The sequence below is a fragment of the Vollenhovia emeryi genome, unplaced genomic scaffold (assembly GCF_000949405.1).
Source record: "Vollenhovia emeryi isolate VEMERY1.0 unplaced genomic scaffold, V.emery_V1.0 DF939123.1, whole genome shotgun sequence".
Classification (NCBI taxonomy): Eukaryota; Metazoa; Arthropoda; class Insecta; order Hymenoptera; family Formicidae; genus Vollenhovia; species Vollenhovia emeryi.
The window spans coordinates 963,446-982,224 of record NW_011967243.1 but is presented as its reverse complement, the minus strand read 5'-3'; the positions used below and the strand labels follow the sequence as shown (position 1 = coordinate 982,224).

At 43.1% G+C, this 18,779-nt stretch overlaps 1 protein-coding gene across 1 annotated transcript; it reads right to left on the bottom strand.

Annotated features, from left to right (window-relative positions):
• Positions 1 to 1,031: 1,031 nt before the first annotated feature.
• Positions 1,032 to 18,533, bottom strand: LOC105569620 (cAMP-dependent protein kinase inhibitor beta-like). The gene is made up of 3 exons (XM_012026226.1): positions 18,427 to 18,533; positions 4,489 to 4,752; positions 1,032 to 4,188 (listed from the first exon to the last, which is right to left on the bottom strand). Exons 2-3 carry the CDS (start codon positions 4,742 to 4,744, stop codon positions 4,127 to 4,129), a joined length of 318 nt encoding a protein of 105 aa, XP_011881616.1. The 5' UTR covers positions 4,745 to 4,752; positions 18,427 to 18,533; the 3' UTR covers positions 1,032 to 4,126.
• Between the last annotated feature and the right edge of the window lie 246 nt (positions 18,534 to 18,779).

Sequence of the window (18,779 nt, the reverse complement as noted above, 5' to 3'; positions counted from 1 at the left end):
TGATGATAGCATTACTTTTGTAGAGAAGATAAAAATGTTTCTTTTTTCTAACAAAATATGTCCAAATAATTAAATTATATAATTCTCGATTGGATGGCGCTTATATTTGGCGTCTTTTTCATCTTTTTTATTAAAAAAGGTTATTCTTTAAGGTGATCGTTGCTTACATCAGTCACTTGCAAACAGATTTATCTAAAGTGTATTACATCGTAATACATTTTAGATAAATCTGTTTGGAATTATACCCGCGCTACATTTGCGAGAGATGCGCGGTGCAGTTTCCTTTTTCGGGCTATACTTTACGTCAGATTTTGCAAAGTGAAATTTTACGCATATTTTTACGCAGGTAAATCATAATAAATAAGCGTGATAAAGTAATGAGCTGAGCAAACTGTCGTCAAATTTAATAATTGTTTTATCTCAATGGAGAGAACATTTGTAAGAGCCTTGCCCTCTCATTTTTACGCAGATTGAAAGATTTCAGTGAATAAAAAGGTTCTTTGAATTAATCGAAGTACAGGAGACCCTCGATTCAACTAATCTCGATATAAAAGATTTGAGATTTAACAAATCGGCCAAATAATAATACAGTACATTAATAATGTTAATAATTAAAAATTAAAACAGAATTCAACAATCCTAAACTCTGTGACAGATAAGTTAAAAGGAAGCGTGTGAATTGAATGTAACACAAAAATTCGAGCTAATTGGGAAATTAAGATACTCCCCAACTGCACTATCGAAAAGTGAGCAACTGTTACATACTCTTCATTACAGTTTAGTATTTTTACATTTACACAGTACTGTACATTGTATCAAAGCTTTTTTACATTAAAAACAAGCAGAAAATGGCCATTCGGTTATTTTCACAGCCTTTCCCTTCTAGCCCGTTGAATCGAGGATTTGCTTACCACAAGAGCCGATTTCAGCGAGCTCAACGCTCAACGTTGTGTACAATCTCGAGAGACGAGAATTACTTTCCACGTTATAGGAACAGGAAAATGGTGAGGTTGCGTAAGGAGCTGGCGACGTATGAATCAAAATTGTATTGTGTTCCCACGGGTAGAGAAGTAACGTACATCGTTTTACAATCGTGTGTCGATCTGTTCCGCGCGCGCACGGGTCTCTCTCCTCGCGGGAAATACCACACTCACGCACAAAGGCCATGGGGGATGCTCGACCGTGCCTCGCGCCGCGATCGATCTCCATTATTTTTTAACAATAATTGCAGCGGTATCGTAGACCGGTGTTATCGGGATGGGCGCAATCGCGCGTTATCGCGCCCCCGATCGTCGACGCGCTCGGAGAAATCATTTGCGTCGAAATACTAATCGCGAACGTTGACGGCTATCGTACGAGTGGATCGGCTCTGTTACAATCCGCTCTTTTTTTTATCGTGCAAGCACCCGTTTACAGCCCGTTATCTCCGGTCGTCGCGATACCGTTATTGACTACGAAAAGCAGGTACGCAGGTGAAAAACACATTATCGACGCTCGGATCCCTCCCCCCCCCCCTCCGTCGCTCGAAAGCGCGGTCGATTCTTAAATTATAAGCATCGCACGATTAGATAGCGCAACACGAATTTGATTAGAGATCATTTATCGTTGCTTATCACACGTGTTTCCGCGGAATACTTTGTCGAGAGTCTTAGCGGTGCTCAATAATACGGCCGAGCCAGAGCGAATTTGCGCTCTCGAATCGATCCTATCGGCCTAGATATCGAATTAATTTTATCGCCAGAGCGTTCTGCGTCGTAACAAGTGGCCCAAGCCAGACGAATCTTCTCCCTCGTCTGCCGTCCCTCGTAAGTGCGTAAAGACGAGATCGCCGAGAGACACGCAGGTCCAAAAATGTTTATTTATGTCACGCACGGAACGTGAACCATATTCTACGACGTACGCTTTACGCCGAGTCCCCAATCGCAGCTCCCGTTTGCCCGGCGCAGAAAAAAAATGGCCTCCTCGCTTGAAACGCAAATGGATCGTGAAACCGAACGGCTCTCGAGAGGGTAGTTTTCAGCGCGAGACGTACGTTGAGAATACGGGCGTGTGCGCGATTACACGACGACGTGCCTATATACAGATTTAATCGTCCGTTAAACATACCTTATTGATTAACTTAATACTAACTATGCTCGTACGCATGTTCGTGAAAATCCAGGACAACCCCGCGATCGAGTGAACTGTATCACCCTCGGGTAATCTACACGTATGTATGTACACATCCGCCGTCGTTATGTTATTACACGCTTTATTAATTCCATCTATACAAACATCTACTCGGCCGCTAAAAAAAGTGCCTCGGTACTTGGCGCGTTGCCGCCTGCTGTATAACGTTCGTTAATGAGAAGAGCTAATCGAACGGTAACGGAGCGGCCTAAGTAAATGCGCAACGTTTAATAAAATTAATATCGCGATACCGTACCCCGTAACTTAAATGTCGCAAGATTTATATTTTCAAAATAAATTTTTTAAGGAGAAATTACGGTCGTTGAGACCTCGGAGTTAATCTCGCACGAGTTAACGTTCTAGAACACGTTGTCGGAGCAGTGCGTCGAAAGGCCGCTCTCGAGTACTTTTCTCACCGCGAGAGTCTAGAAATCAATAAGATTTATTCGGGGAAAAAGAGACGAGAGCGTCTCGTCGAAAGCGCGTGGAGTTTAGGCCGCGTTAAATCTCGCACTTGCAATTAGATTCATCGGCACCGAGTCGAGCGTTTCGTTGGCGAATATCTCGAGCGGAGCCGTCGTTCGCTGCAACCTAAATCCTGTTGCAACCAAACTGATCAACGAATCTGGGAATTACGGGCTGGAATTAAGGATCCGGGATTTAACGCAATGTAGGACGCTCTGTTATATTTTGCGTACTGCAGCGACGTCACAAAGTACGCAAGTTTTTTGAGGAGGGATGCGGTAAGTCTACGATATATGACTTCATTAATACTCGTATTTATCACGGATACACTGTGTATTAATATCAATGCCGCTCCTGGTTATTAAAAGCGTACAATTAATTCTCTCCCGCTATCCACGTAGGGCGGAACTTGTAAAATTTAACAACAGCACAAAGTGGAAAATTCTAAATTATTTAACGAGTTTTTCTGATGGCACGTTTTTCATTGGCTCCTTTCTCGTAGTATTTTAATTAATAATCGCGTAATATAAAATAAAACGGGCTTTTCGTAGAAACTTTATTAAAAATATGCATCGCACACACGCACACATGCATACGCAACGGCTGTATCTTTTTAAACAGCATCGTTATTAACAAAGCCAGAGTCGTGCCAAATATTGTATCACATTTAGCGAATTTAACTGCCTCAATATTTACTTTGCCAGTTTTAATACGCTACAATCCTAACAGAGTCTATCTACAGAAATACGTGATGACATCGTCAATTATTCCAGCACAGAAAATGTTGAAACGAGCTGAAAAACATTTTTCCAAATTTCACTTTTCGTCTCGTACCTCGGTAGCGATAAGAAAACGAAGTAAAAAGTTTTCAGTTTATGGACATTTCAGCATTTATTTACAATCTGCTCTCGCATCAATGACAATGAGTCAAAGCGTATCTCGCTTTTAGTCCGAAAAGATAAACGTGCATGATTCTAATGTTCCGCGCAAGCTACTGGACTTTTTGTCTGGCAAAACTAATCCCTTTGGTATTTTTTTATTCGAGTGGCGGGTCGATTTTACCTTAATGGCAAAAGATCATTGGTTCCCTTTTAGTGCTATTCGAAAAATTCATTGTACGAGACAAGCTCATAATTCGTAAAGTTTGCCCGCAAAGTTGAAAGCAAATTTAACAAATTATGATTTCTTGAGAGAAGTCTCATCGAACCCTTGAATTTTCCATCAGTTTCCTTCGAGCCCAAACTCTTGTCAGCTTTCCCGTCAAATATTTTCTAGCATTCCCTAGCGAAAGACGAAACGCGTGTTGGATTCATCGTTTACGCGTGTCAGTCGTTCATCGATACATTCGTAGCAACGTGAACCAAAGAGCACTCGAGGACTTTGTTCATAGAAACGATACACGCTTCCATCGTCCTCATCGTCGTCGTCATCGGTGGTGGAAAGGCCCAATGTGTCGCAACAGCGAGATCCGCTACGAAGTCTCACGGGCATGTCAGCCGTGCTGTTTCGAGGTACTCGGTATATTCGGATCCTGCCCGCTGTTGGTCGAATGATCTGTAACACACGGGGCCTTGAGCGACCCAGGTCTCCTTCGAAAGAACAACGCATTGCGCAGCCATTGAGAATATAACAGACAAAGAACGTAACGTTTCTTTCTCCAGAATTAAAGAAAGCAATAAGCGAAGCTTTATCTCACAACACTCCGGTAAACCGAGTGGAGCGTAAATACGTGCGTACCAGGACTTGGCGGTCCCAGCGAGGCAGAGCAAAGGACATTTTTTTCTTCATTGTTACTTATTAATTACAGTTTCCCTGTTCGAGCTTACGAGCGGCGAAAGAATAAGGTTGATCAACCTGTGTGGGTGGACAGTTCCTCGAAACGGTCCGATAGGTCGGTGAGGCCCGTCTCGGCGTGTCGGCCAAGGATGTCCGGTAGCGCGTTCCTCCTGCCGGTCCTTCCGGTCGACAGGAACTCCTTCGAGTTGTCGCCGTTCTCGTAGGAGCCGCCTGGAGTGACCGAGCCGCTCGTCGCGCTGCCCGCGCCCTTATCACCGGGCCCGTCCCCGATTTCCTCGGGGCCCACCGGTCCTGCTCGCCTCGGCGTCAACATCCTCAACACTGCAAATATACGTCACATCCTGTGTTTGTGTTGGACGCCCCGCAATCGGCATTTCAAATGCCATTCTTCGCGCGATCCCTCGACATATCTTCGCAGAAATGTCTGCTACTACTCGACATCTTCGACAAAATGCCGTTCGAAACTCTATCAGTCTCGTATCGCTTCTTGGCGATTATTTTAATACAAAATTTGTATTATATTGTTTCATACGTAACTTGATTATACGCAATTAGAATATTAACTCTTAACGTTTTTTTTTTAATGTTTTGCTATTTCTCTCTTCGTTAATATCGTGGGGTAAGTCTCTGAGGGCATTGTAGTGTACAGATTTGCGGCATTACTGGGCATTACTAGGCATTTTTGGGCATTAGGCCTTGCTGAGGCATTATAAAGATAAAATAAGATAATAAGAGTAGTAATACCCACTGGGCATTAGTAGACATTGGTGTACATGATTTTGGTCAGCGGTTTACACCTCGGTTAATGCGTGTACTTTACGTGGAGGAGATAAAAAGATTCATGATATTGTTCAAGCGATATCTTACGACTAGATAAGAAACTGCGAATAACATTAAACGAAAGGAAGCGGAATGGTCTCATTGTACCGCCACTGCGGATTGAGAATTAATAAGCTGTTAATTAAACTTCGGTGACCTAGAATTGTTAATTAGATTTCGCACAGAGTATAGCAATCTGCGGTTCGGAGAGGCTGATCGAAAGCTTTGAAATATGATAATAAGGTCGACTGAGATTTATAACGATAGACGTGACTGCAGGCCATTTTAATGCACCTTTCCTCATACGTAACAATGTTATAAATGTACGAGTCTGCGTTGGAACTGAGAGGCACGCGGTTAATTAAAGATATATAATTTCTTCCTTAATTATACTTCTAGGGCTTAATCGTCGCAATTGCATTATCACGGTCGTATCGAATAAAGTTTACGCTAATTAAAAGCTATATAAGGATCGCCTTTCGCGCGATGCACACTTCATATACTTCATATACCTTCAATTTGTTACGTAAAGTAGAATTTCGAGGAAAGTGACAAAATATCTTATTAAATAACAACATTTAATAAGAGCAGTTTGTGCGCACTGAGAGCGCCGTATTTAATGTAGCATCGTCACCAATTTGTATCGCACATATCTAGCTCCTATCTATGCCAGAGTTTAACTCGTTAATACATCGTGACATTTTAATCACTTTCGCACTTTACGCGGCACGAGCACACGCAAGATCGATCGTGAGAAAGCATAGCATTGCGCGGTTCGAAAACAGAGGCCTTTTTACGCGTATTGTACACGCTGAACAGTGAGAGATATACATTTCATCATCTCTTTACGCGGCATTTAACTTGCGGTGTACCAGAAGGATTAAAATATACATTCATCAGACCTCCACTGTACTCTCTAATGTTTCTCACGAAATTGAATTTATTTCCTCGTTGCTTCCAGGGAGGATTCCCGGACAAATGTGTGCCGCCCCTTGCTTCCACGAATTATCCTCATAATAACGCCGTAATAAATGTACGCGCGTGAGAATGAATTTAGAACAATACCGACGGTGCCGAGTGATACATATTAAAATTCTCATTTCGCGCTAAAAGGGTAGCCCGTGAATAGCTCGATATCGGCGAACGTGACCGCGCGCAACTCCCCGTTTCGCGGGGTCGCGGACTGATCCACCGCGAGCGCTCACCTGGTCGCCTCTCTGTCGACCTGAGAAATTGCCACGCGTCGAAGGACGACGCGAGGTCGAGTGCGGCCGCGACGAGACGAACGACTGATTCCGAAGCGTCTTCGCGAACCGGCGGCTGCGGGCCGCCCGCCGTCGACAACTTTATCGGCCACCTCGCGAGACTCGGCACGTATCTCATAATCTACGCGAGATTCACGATAATCGCCGATCCGATCACGACGCGAAACGCTGCCGCCTTGAAAAGGAGATCGGCGGAGGAAGAGTCCGAAATACCGGGCGTTTATAACGTCACTCGCGACGGCGCCGGTGCGTGTGTACACAGCTGACGGGAAAATGAGCACGTCGAGACTACTCTCGCCCACGAGCGATTACTTCCAATTTCTTATTGACGAAAATTTGACCGGGCGCTCTACCGTCTTCCGCGTATATTTCAATATTAAACACTTCGATCAAATTTACGCGAGGGCCGGCTGAAATGTATGCGAGATTAAAACCGAAGGATGAATTGTCTTTGCTCGTTAGAGCGCTTTAGGAGCGAAATTCTTAGAAACATCTGGAGCATGCTTACGACAGGAATGATCAATGTCTCGAGAGATCGTCCTCAAACTCGCCGAAAATTTCCAAGTAAAAGAGGAAGCGATGATTCTGAGACACCATGGCCGGTATTCATAGTCAGATCTTATATTCAAGACTTAAGATCATACTTTAGATACTCCGTAACCAATGAAACATTCCATACAGCATCTTTAGATAAATTCAAGACAATCTTGAATATAAGATCTGACTATGAATACCGGGGCCTATGTATGTAAAGACGTAAATATTGATGTGTTTCCTTGAATTGATTTTTTTTATCTGTTGCCTTAAATGAAAACCTCTCAGATAATATCGCGGTAACGGGTATCGCACGAATCGCATTCGTTTATCAAATTATCGCGTTATGTACAATTTGCGCCTCGGGCACGTAATTTTACATCATCGACACGCGAGTACAACAATGATTCCAAGCCCGTTTTCCAGCTCTACCATAAGTCTTTCCGTGTTGCGAAGAGAATGCGAATAAAACCTAACCAGTCAGCAAAATGTTAGCAGATTGGCATCCGATTGGCAGCAGATTCATCAGAAACCCACACCGAAACCATAGCCATCTGTGTCCGCATTTGGCTTTGTTTTGGCAAAACAGAGTCTGTGAAACGTACGCTGTCAACAGATTGTCGGCAAAAACCAGGTCCAGTTTATGCGAGCAGGATCTGCGCGGCGCAGTTTGATGGCAGACTGGCAGCAGAAATTGAGCAGGATCTACCGTTTAAAAGCCAGGACTGCACAGTTTTTTCTCAGAGAATTTCCGGAATGTGTATGGGTACCTTTGCGCTACTAAACGACAGAGTTTGCTCCATTTCGTTACCAATCTGCCAACAAGTTATGTCAGCAGATTCTGCTCGATTTCTTCTGCGATCTGTCGCCATTTTGCGTGAGCAGGATCCGCTCGATTTTTGCCGCCAATCTGCTGTCTAAACACGTTATCAAGCTTTGTTACGTTTCTGTTGATGTTCTGCCAACATCATGTGATCAAAACCAGAATCAAATCTGTAGTCTTTCTGTCGACAAAATTTGGAAACAGTTTCCTGAAATCCGTTCTCTACAGGCTTGGCTGTCTCGGTATATTCGCGAATTTACAAATTTGCCTGCAAATTTTACAAGCGGATTAACATTAGCTGCTTTCCCCAAGCTGCAACGTGCGTTTTAATTTGCTCTTTATTTTCGCCCATTACTTTCACATGCGATTAGTGACTTGTAAAAGTGATATATTTACGAGGCGACAGGCGGTGTGGAACAAAACTGCGTTTCGTAAACTGTGGGAAAACGCGCTACCGAGCCGAGTAGATGCAGATGCTGCGATCAACAGCACATCTTTGAGAACGCGCATGACGCTAGACAGAAATTTCGCGAAGTAAATAACGTAGGTATATCGCGTCGCGGGTGGAAATCGATAAACCGTCATCGCGGGCTTTCGTTTTATCTCGAAACCCGCCTTATCTCGCGTTTCGCATATTTTAATGCGTCCCACAAAGTATACGCCTCGAAAACGCCGAGCGTGCTGCGGCGGGTGGTAATTTTAACGCGAAAGTATCTGCGCGTTAATATCAAGGTTATTTACACGCCAACCATTTCCAAATAATTAAACTTGGTGTTTATACGCCGAGCATATCCGTCGATACGTAGTTAGCGGCATATTGCGTCTCGTCGCTTCCTAAAACACGCGGTCGATTCGATTGGGCACAGCCTCCAAGGTACGCCGAGTGACTTTCGCGGTGGATTCTACGTCGCAAAGTGATTCGTGAAGGCTGCCGCGGAAGATTAGTCAAATTATAATAGTTAACGTGCGTGGATTAGTCATTCGGACAATTCGACTGGATTAGTTTTTGTTACGTGAACGCGAGGTCAGCAAATGGTACCTTTTGCACGTGTAAGCTTTCTTCGATATCCCTTGCGCGATGTATAGCCGGAAGTGGCGAGGAACAATCGTCGCCGCGAGGAACCGCCGCTGCCGCCGCCGCCGCCACCGCCACCGCCGCAGCCGCCACCGCCGCCGTCGTCGGGCAGCACTTTGCGCAGCTTCACCTAATCGTACGTTTTCGCTGTATTACAAAGTCACTATCGTCGAAAATCTACGATGGCGTCGGGGATCCGGACGAATCAGACGGGACCTATCGCGAGCGTGCCAAGATACGCAGAACTTGTGGGAAAATTCTGCCCGTTCCGGGAAACAAAACCGTTTCCCGGAAGCTGCGATGGACTTTAACGATTCGTTCTCTGTGCGAATTTCCGTGAATAATAAAAGCTCCTTTCCGAAGGTCGTCCGATCAAAGGCTTACATAATATATTTCGCCACACAACTGCAAAATTCCACGATCTGGTTGGGAATATTTAAGCGTTTGATAGTGTTGTAGATATTCAGATCATGAGAACGAGAGATAGATCAGGGTGATTGTATAAAATGATTTTAATCGAGCTTTGTTTATTGTTCTTTTGTGATTCTTCCTGTTGCAAATAATAAAATAAAAAAAAAGAAAGATTAATATGTCAGCAATACAGATGCAAACATTGTAACAGAATAAACAAACTCGGGATTTTATATCATAAGGTCTTTCCGCGAATTTAATATGTTTATATTTAACGTCACACCAGAGAAAATAATATTTCAATGAAATCAGTGATACGCTAATGGCTAGAAAATGATAGACTATAACGATGGAGTAGAAAAATAACTAGATAGTACATCACGATTAAATGCAAATCATGCGGAGTCAGGAAATCACTGTTTTGTTACGAGCGATAGAATTCCACGGATATGAATTAATTTATAAATATATCCGTGTTTATATATCAATATGTTGATAAATTTGCAATTAAATGTCAATTAAATATTTAATTAAATTTATTGAAAAAGAAGAAAGAACGGCGCCTCTCCGAATCACGACGTAAACATTCGAGATTAATATTTTTCGGTCTGTCCTTAAATCTTAAAGTTCACGGTATATACATCTCCGTACCCGAAGATTTAATCCCGCGAAAACGTGGAATGCATTTCCGCGTCTAACCTTGGAAGATAATATCAGTCGCAACATAACACAAGCGAATACGTGCGGGTACATACACAATTGCGAAGGTGCTTTATACTCATTCATGATTCATACTTCCACCCGAAGCGCCCGATTGTACACGATAAAACTGTTTGCATTACAGTAAACAAGGAACGTCAGAGAGAGAGCGGTGACGAAAGAGGAGGAAGACACGGAATTGAACATCACAAACGAAAGAGCTAAATAAGTTTGCATCAAGATAACGACTTAATAATTCCAGAAGGCAATGAACGATAAGGTTGACGCCTCTACGATCGCCCGTCACCCCAGCGAATTTTCTCGGAGAACTTGCCTACGTCTCCACTTGAATTCTCCGAAATTATCAAGTTCTTCCATCTCGCGAAGAACGAGAAACAGTTATGTAAAAGATAATTACTTCGCGAGCCCCGTTATACTCAATTAAAAGAGTCGTCGTTACTTGGTGTGTGAACGTGCATCTTCTACAAATTCTACAAAGGACTGTTTTTAATGAAAGTGTTTTTCTTAATCTCCAAATCCCTTTTATCTTTATCAAATGATATGAAATCAACGATATCCAATTTTAACAACCTACACCGGCCAATGTTTGTATTTTTAAAAACAAAACACGTGACAATGTTTCGGTCCCGGATTTGGACCCTTCTCAAGTAATCTGTTACAAAATTATAGAAGATCACATATTAATTGTTTGGCCAATACCACTACGATAGTAAGATATTAGTCAAAAAAGAATAATTGCACGCTTTGGCAGAAGAGTGCAAAGCCCATTGAAATTGCATCGTTGATTATTAAATACGAATGAAAGTGAGAAAGAGAACTAGACGAGAGATCAAGTTGAACTGATATGAAATCGATGCGATATCGACCCTTTGAAAGCACAATATCTCTGTAAGTGTGCGTATTTTTAAAATGTTACAAAGACGGACGTGCGAAGGTGAAAGATGATAATCTTGTACACATTCTGCGTAAGAAAGAATGTAATATTCATATTTTAATGTAGGATAAACATTTTTGCGAGTACGTGCGTCCAAGAGCAGGAAATACAAACACGCATTAGTTGTAATCAACGAAGTGGCGTCAAAGGAAAAAACAAAAACATAGAAGATACGTATTGCAAGGAAAAATCTCTGACGTAAATCAACGTTCCGCTTCGTCGTTACAATAAACACTTTACTTATGTAACCAGAGATGCGGCGATACTTCCGTTATTTAAAATTATAATAAATAATACAGCGATATAAAGATGCGCCTGTTTATGCGAGGCCTCGCTTGCTTCACCACCTCAATAGATCTTACGCGATTATGCAGATTTCTGTATGAATACCTATTATGCCAGTATTATTCAGGATTTTAAATCTCGAGGGAAAAGAGCAGAGAATAAAAAATTTCCGTGCTAGCAAAAAAGAAGTAAATAAACGCACTAACTTTACTCGAAAATAATATTTTGACAGGTACTTAAATAAGCGCGAGCTGTAATGAAGCATTGCGCGAATAAACGCAATTTTATTGTTTCAATCGATAAAACAGGAAAAATCGAAGGGAACGCGCTCTATTTCATTTGCATTTGAAGAGAAACACAGTCTGAAAAGTTGCGCGTAAAATTCATCAAATATCTAAACTTTCCCTCAAATATTTCCGAGAGAAATTTTACTTCCGTTCGGAATCAGGTCGGCGGTTCGGTGGCTTAAGTCGTATTAGTTCTCATAAATAAGTCCTCTAACAGCACGTGGAAAGAGATGTGCGTGTCGCGGAAGCTTATCGGAATAAAGCAATCTTGCTGATCAGTTAGAACTGGTAGAATAAAGGTTCGCACGTCACCATGAGGGTCACTTCGTCGATATTGCACATCATTTACTTGGTGATGTAGAGCCAAACTGAGATCCGCTTTCGATCAGGGACAAGAGGACCGCCTTTTAAGAATATTAAGGCTTCCGGCACGTCACTCGGCAGCTATGCCAGATCGTGACGTCAGAGACGACGTTGAACGAAAGCTGACAGTTCCCTTTTTCTCTACAATGCACGTCGGAATATATAAATTGTTCGTTCACGCTGCGCTTACAAATTCATTACTCGCGGATAAAAAATAAATTATCGAGAGACGTCTCCCTAAAAGATATCATTATCGAACCGGATTTATTCGTAATCCGACGCATGCTGCGGATGTAGCCACATGCAGCTCCTCGGTTCTCTTCTGATGTCACCTCTAATTTGATATATTATAATTAATGATGGATTAACATTATGACGTCTCTCGAGGAAAACCATTATGCAATTAGCTTCAGAGACACGGAAGCTTCCGTGACATTTCTCGAACATTTATCAGCATCTGCAAAGTAACGAAACGGCGAAGGAAGGAGCGGGTTACTCTCGTTATTTTTAGCAGGTCAGGTGGGTGCTCGGCGCGATATACGTATTTTCATCGCGGCGAAAGCGCGGAGCGGGCCACAAAGTGCCGTTCATTCAAAAGAGAGCCGTTGTGTAGATAATTGGCAGATCGAGCCTTTATTCACGAGTCGCATATGCAAAGTCGCGCCGCGCAGGGAGATGCTAATTGGGCCCGTAGTGCCTGGGCGGAGAGTGAGGTCATCGCCTACAATCGTTAACGTAGCGTCGTTATCCGCGTAAATGACGCAGACACTGACGCAGCGAGCGTCTCTCGCGTGTCACATCTGAAATTACTTTAATTGGCGAATTCAGGTGCTCGATGTGGGCTAATAAGAATTTATGAAGAATCCGTTTCGCTGAATTTAGTCCAAACGAAAGTGACGACTTTCAAGGTGCGCGCGATCTTGCATAAAAATTATTTATTTATTCTTTTTTTGTAAGTGGAATAAATTAACCCACGATTACACGATTTTCAGGGTAAATTTTAAGAGAAAGTTCTCTCCGCGCACGTTTAAATAAAAAGTTGAATAACATTTGGCTAAAGTCGATGCACGTACTTAGGGCTGTCGACTGAAGTCGACGACAGTATCGAAAAAAGTTCAAATAAACGTCCGAAACTTTTACGCGTCTTTTGGTAGACCTCACAGTTAATTATTGAAGAGCATATTCTTCCCTTGCCGATAGCTGTCTCTATAGTTCGCCACGATGTTAAGTCCGACCCTGACACTTATATACTCGGTGAGATGACACAATGTCACTAGTAGCGAGTAATATTCTACGAATGTAAGCAGAATTCGATCGGGCAATAATAGCGTCGGCTTTATTGAATCGATATCAACCGCCGTTGCATGCCGACCCTTCAATCAGTCGCGGTTCTCGATCTCTCTTGCGAAGCGGAAAAGTTCTACGTCAAAATCTTTCACAGCGTACATATGGATTTTCTCTAATAGCGAATTCGCTTGCTTACACTGGGTGCACACTAAGGCTTGTTTATAGTCAGTTCTTATATTTAACTTTATCTTAAATACGTGTTCAAAGAGTATTTAGTCAAAAAATAATCCGTGTAAACGTTGTACAGACCATTTTTCTGGATAAGAAATGTTGCAAGACGTATTTAAGATGATCTTTAAATATAAGAATTGTCTGTAAACAAGGCGCACTAGTGCAACCAACCGAATCCGCTATAATTTAGCTATATCATCCTTCTAACAGTAAGCAGGTTTTACATGTAGAGGAACGTCCTCTATTATGAGACAGCAGGGTTTCAACATTCAAATACAATCACAGATCTCTCTCTTCACAACAATTACACAATCTACCAATGAATTTTCCATTAAATTATTAAAGTTGATTCCACCATGAAATTATTGCCATTGGAGCAAAATCTGGTTTTCAATAAATTCATGGTGGAATCAACTGATGACGCTCATTAATTTAACAGAAATCCCGCTGTCCCATATTAGGATCCTATTTCATAATATGGGACTTTCCTCTATATTCACGATCTGCAGCCATTGCTGTGGGAGCCGAAGTCGAACAAGAGCTTCAGATACGAAGACAGACGGGTAATTACGATCCGTGTCGTCGAAATAATCCAAGAAGATCGATCCTTCGTTTTCGAATCTCCGTCTCTTTATTATTATCCGCGTACTCACGTTTTCACGAGCCGATCGATACGTCCTGACAACGCTAGGTAAAACGAGGAAACTTACTCGAGATAATAAGGTCCAATCTCGGAAAAATGGAACGCCGAGAACGTTATTGATCGCCTATGGTGTGTATGTGTGTGTATGTATATTTTCTCGAGTAAAGTCTAATTTCATCGATCGGAATTTTCGTTAACGCATCCCTCACGTATTTACGTCTAGTCGTTAACATTGTCGAGAAATCAGCAAGTCGAGATAAGAATCCCGGTGAGTTACACGAGTCGCCTAAGAGCGGACGAACACGACGGACAACCGTTTTCTCCAAGGGGGTAACCACTGGCTAAAATGTTGTCCCACCGATTACACGATTTCATTTGATTTCATACGATTTCATCTGATTACAAATAATCTCATCTAATTGCAAATAATTTTCTTATACGCACGTTTAAAAACATGTAATTGTTAAACCTCACAGAGTTGTTATATCTTTCTTATTTTACTAAGAAAGAAAGAAGTGTTTGCTTGCAGAGGCAATTTCAGTTAAGATTGTAGTATTCGGTCACATGTCTCCTTGCTTCCCACTTTTCCCACTAGTCTAATCCGTGGTCTTAACGAAACGTAATTTTGCATTTGTATTTACTGTTTATTGTTCCAAACTTGCGCGCAAAGGTGCATCAACGTTTCAACTCGCTGTTGTTCTAACGGCGACTACTTCAGTCTTATTATGAAAAGAATACGCGCTTATAGGTGTGAACTATGATATATATTATATTTGGATATTTACTAAAACCCAGAGTGGCTAGTTAGCTTAACTGGTTATTAAGTAGCGATGCCAGCCACTGAAACAAAATTCGGTAAGCTATACACAAGGTTAGATTTTGACAAGTTGCATTTTCGCAAATTGCATAAGTAAAATATTGAAAATATATAAAGTCTATAAATAAATTTGTACATATATTTTTAAGCTTATTTGCGAAAATGCAACTTTTCAAAATCTAACCTTGTATATAGCTTACCGAATTTTGTTTCAGTGGTTGGCATCACTACTTAACAACTAGTTAAGCTAACTAGCCACTGTGGAACTAGGCCTAAAAGAAGTAGATTTTTTTTGGAAAACGAAAAGAAATTGAGAAAATGTTCAAATTTTATGTTTATTGCCTAACAAATGAAGAAACTTGAAAATTAAGACAAAACGATTACACGATTACATCAAGTGGTTGCCCCCTTGGTTTTCTCGACTCGTTACGCGTGAAACATTCAGCAACGTGTAGCCAATCAACTTGAAGCTTCTCCATAAAAGATAATTTCCCGATTCTTAGCATCGTGGCTTTAGAGCTCGTCTTACAATTAGTTTGTGCCTTGTTTGTCGTAAAATGGAGAAAAAAACATAATTTATCCCAACTTATTTTACGATCCAATTTGCCGATGCATTAAAAATGGAAAAAATCCCCGATTGCACACCTCGTCGACATTAATGACAAAGTCAGATATCGGATGGTCAATCGATGCGCTTTGAAATTTCCAAGTATTTAATTTCGCTTTGCAATTCTCAAATGTCATTACGGGAGCGTTTATGCGTATAACTTTACATAATCGCGTTTACAATCGTATTTACGTTTGAAGCGGGACACCGTGCTCCGACGGTCGAGTGTCGTTTAACGGTGATACGAGGACGTCTCGGGTGCTCCGTAACAACTCGGGAAATTGATCAATTTCTACCATGCGATACTCGAAAAGTGTCTCGCGCCGCGTTCAGCTGCACGACCTCGGCGCGTAAACACTGACGCAATTCAACGCTGTTGCACAGTGAGTAATCAAGCGATTGGAGTCGCGAGCGAGAGATAGAGCTGGTCGCGGCGACCGAAAATGAGAGAAAGGTTTCCCTTGTGATTTCCCAATCACGCGTATACGGCCGACTTTACCCTTGACTTCGACCGGTCGACGTGACAACATCGCGGGAAAGAGAGAGGAACCGGTGATTCTGGGGAGGAGGGGCAGGGCACATTATAGGGAAGACCATCTAAGTTGCCCTTCATCTACGAATGCTTTGATCAACCTCTCGTCGAGACGCGGGGAAGTCGACAGATAACAAACGTTGAAAACGAAGCAGACTCGCCGAGCCACTAAATGGGAAGTAAAGTCTTATTTCAGGCTTTCAATTTCACAGGCAGACGTGTAACTTTTAAAGATATCTAACATCTAACAGCGGTTTAGGGAAGAACCGCTGACCAAAATCATGCACGCCAGTACGTACGAATGTCCAGTGAGCATTGCTTTATCTTGTTATCTTGACTGTTCTTGCCTCTTTCCTTAAATAACACCCGCTAATGCCCACAAAATGCCTCACTGAGAAAAATTTTCATTAAATCGATTACGTAGCGTTTCCGATGAAAAATTAACCATCGGTTTTTCTGATTAAGTTTTCCGAGTAAATTATGGATATATTCGATGAAATTTATCCAATGAAATTGCAGTTACCGATGAAATTTAATCGAAAAACCGATTATATTTTTATCGGATCTAGAGGAAAGTCCCCTATTATGAGATAACAAAGTTTCTGCTAAATCAATAGGCATGTGTTGGTTCCACCATGAATTTATATGGAGTGAAATCTGTTTCGTGAAAAATTGATTGTTGGATCGTGTAGTCGTTGCGAAAAAGATTTGCGATTGAATTTGGACGTTGAAAACCTATCTCATAATCGAGGACTTTCCTCTACAATTTAATTGAATATATCCGTTCGTTAATATGTAATTGATTATCCGATTAGACAGGCCAGGATATTTGTCTGAGCGTAGTAATGTTTCTCAGTCTAGCGATGCCCGAAATCTGTACACCACAATGCCCTCAGCGGTTTGCGCCTCGGAAACGTCCATTTGTGGCTCGATGACGAGAGAGATGGTTTGTTACAGCTGGAACACTCCGTGTGACATCAAAAGAACCAAAGAGAATCTCTAATGCAGTGATTCTTAAAGCCCGTACCAGACTACGGATTCAGATTGAGATTAGATTGAAATTTGACCAGTCGGAGTAAAATTCACTAAGCTCGAGATTAATGAACTTTACTCCGATTCGTCAAATTGCAACCTAATCTCAATCTCGATATCCGCAGTCTGATACGTGCCCGAGAACAGATTCTCTTAAAAATGTGCATGCGACTGTACGACTCGTGGAAAAAAATTGTGCGACAAATTAATTATATTTAGCGCGTTCCGCGAGGAACGCGTGCACTCCCGGTCGGGAATCACTGGTTCAACGATTACACACGTAAATGTCACAGTTATATTACAAATGGCGGAGTGTATAAAAGTCGCGTGAGGAGTCCAAGAATTCCGATCGATTGCCAACTTCGGGCCGAGCGGGATTAAGCAGCGCGCTCGAACAATAACAAAACTGTGACATAAAAGTCGCAGCAGTGCGGAGAATTTCATTAATTTTCAGCCAATCCTACGTCGATGTATACGGCGTGGACAAAGGACACGATTCGGCGTGCAGGGCCTGGACGGTTTAAAAAAAGGAACTGCTCCGACGAGTAAAGTGAATAATTGTGGAAAAAAATGGGGGGGGGGGAAATAAAACGATATTGGGCTCTAAAAAACATGTACACGGAGTGAAAAAAATTTCAGGTATCGAATTAATCAGCGATAATCGGTTGTTGCGCACAATTATACAATGCCAGCGCGCAATTTCCACCGGCGGAACGCAATATCCGCGTTTTTCACTCCCTCGCCGCAAACGGCTTACCGATCAATCTGCGAATTGACGGCAATTAGACGGCGATCGCGACGGATCATCGACTAACGCGATATCGGTGGACGTTTGACCTCCGATTTCGCTTTCGACGAGGCTCAATCTCGTCCGAGGGACCTGCACGTCATTGGAAAACGATAAATCGCGCGCGAGAGAAACGCATCGATCCTCGTTACCGGGCGAAGGGATTTCGCGGACGAATAAAGCCGTTTCTCGTTCCGCGCGCCTCGCATTCGCGTCACGATTTCTCGTCCCCCGTCTCGCCCGCGCGACCGCGAGTGGAAAGAGCGAAGACAAATGGCAAGACGGCGCGGGGAACAACAAATGAATAATAAAGCAGAAGGGAATGGAAAAAGAAAATAAACGAGGGAGACGGCACGACCTCGCGAGCAAATCGAAAATCGGGAATGAAAGTCCGCGCGCGCGGCCTTTCCGGGAGTCTGCGTTACGCAAAAATTGTCGTGGTCGCTGCCGGCGCTTATCTCGACCGTAAAGGAGATCCGGAGCGCGCGGCGCGTTTACTCGCTGTGACGCGCGCGTGACGTCGACTCCGATTCACAGACTCACCATCGGGGACGTGACGTTGCTGCGTGGCTACGGCGTCCCTCTCTCCCGTGTGCGTTATCGCGCGGCCACACCACGCCGTGACGCGGCGTCGACGCTCGCGGCCGTTGTTACAACACACGAGTTCGTTAGGCCCCAGTACGCGCGTGTGATGACGCCGCTACCGCCGCCGCCACCGCCACCGCCACCGCCGCCGCCGCCGCCGCCGTCGCCGCTGCCGTTGCTGCTGTTGCCTACACTCCTACTCCGTCTCTTCCTTCTCCTCCCGTCGTCTGTACCGCCGGCGGGCGCGAATGTGAAATTGCGTGTCGCCGAGGCGTCGCGCGTCGCGACGCAACGCGACGGGACGTGGCGCG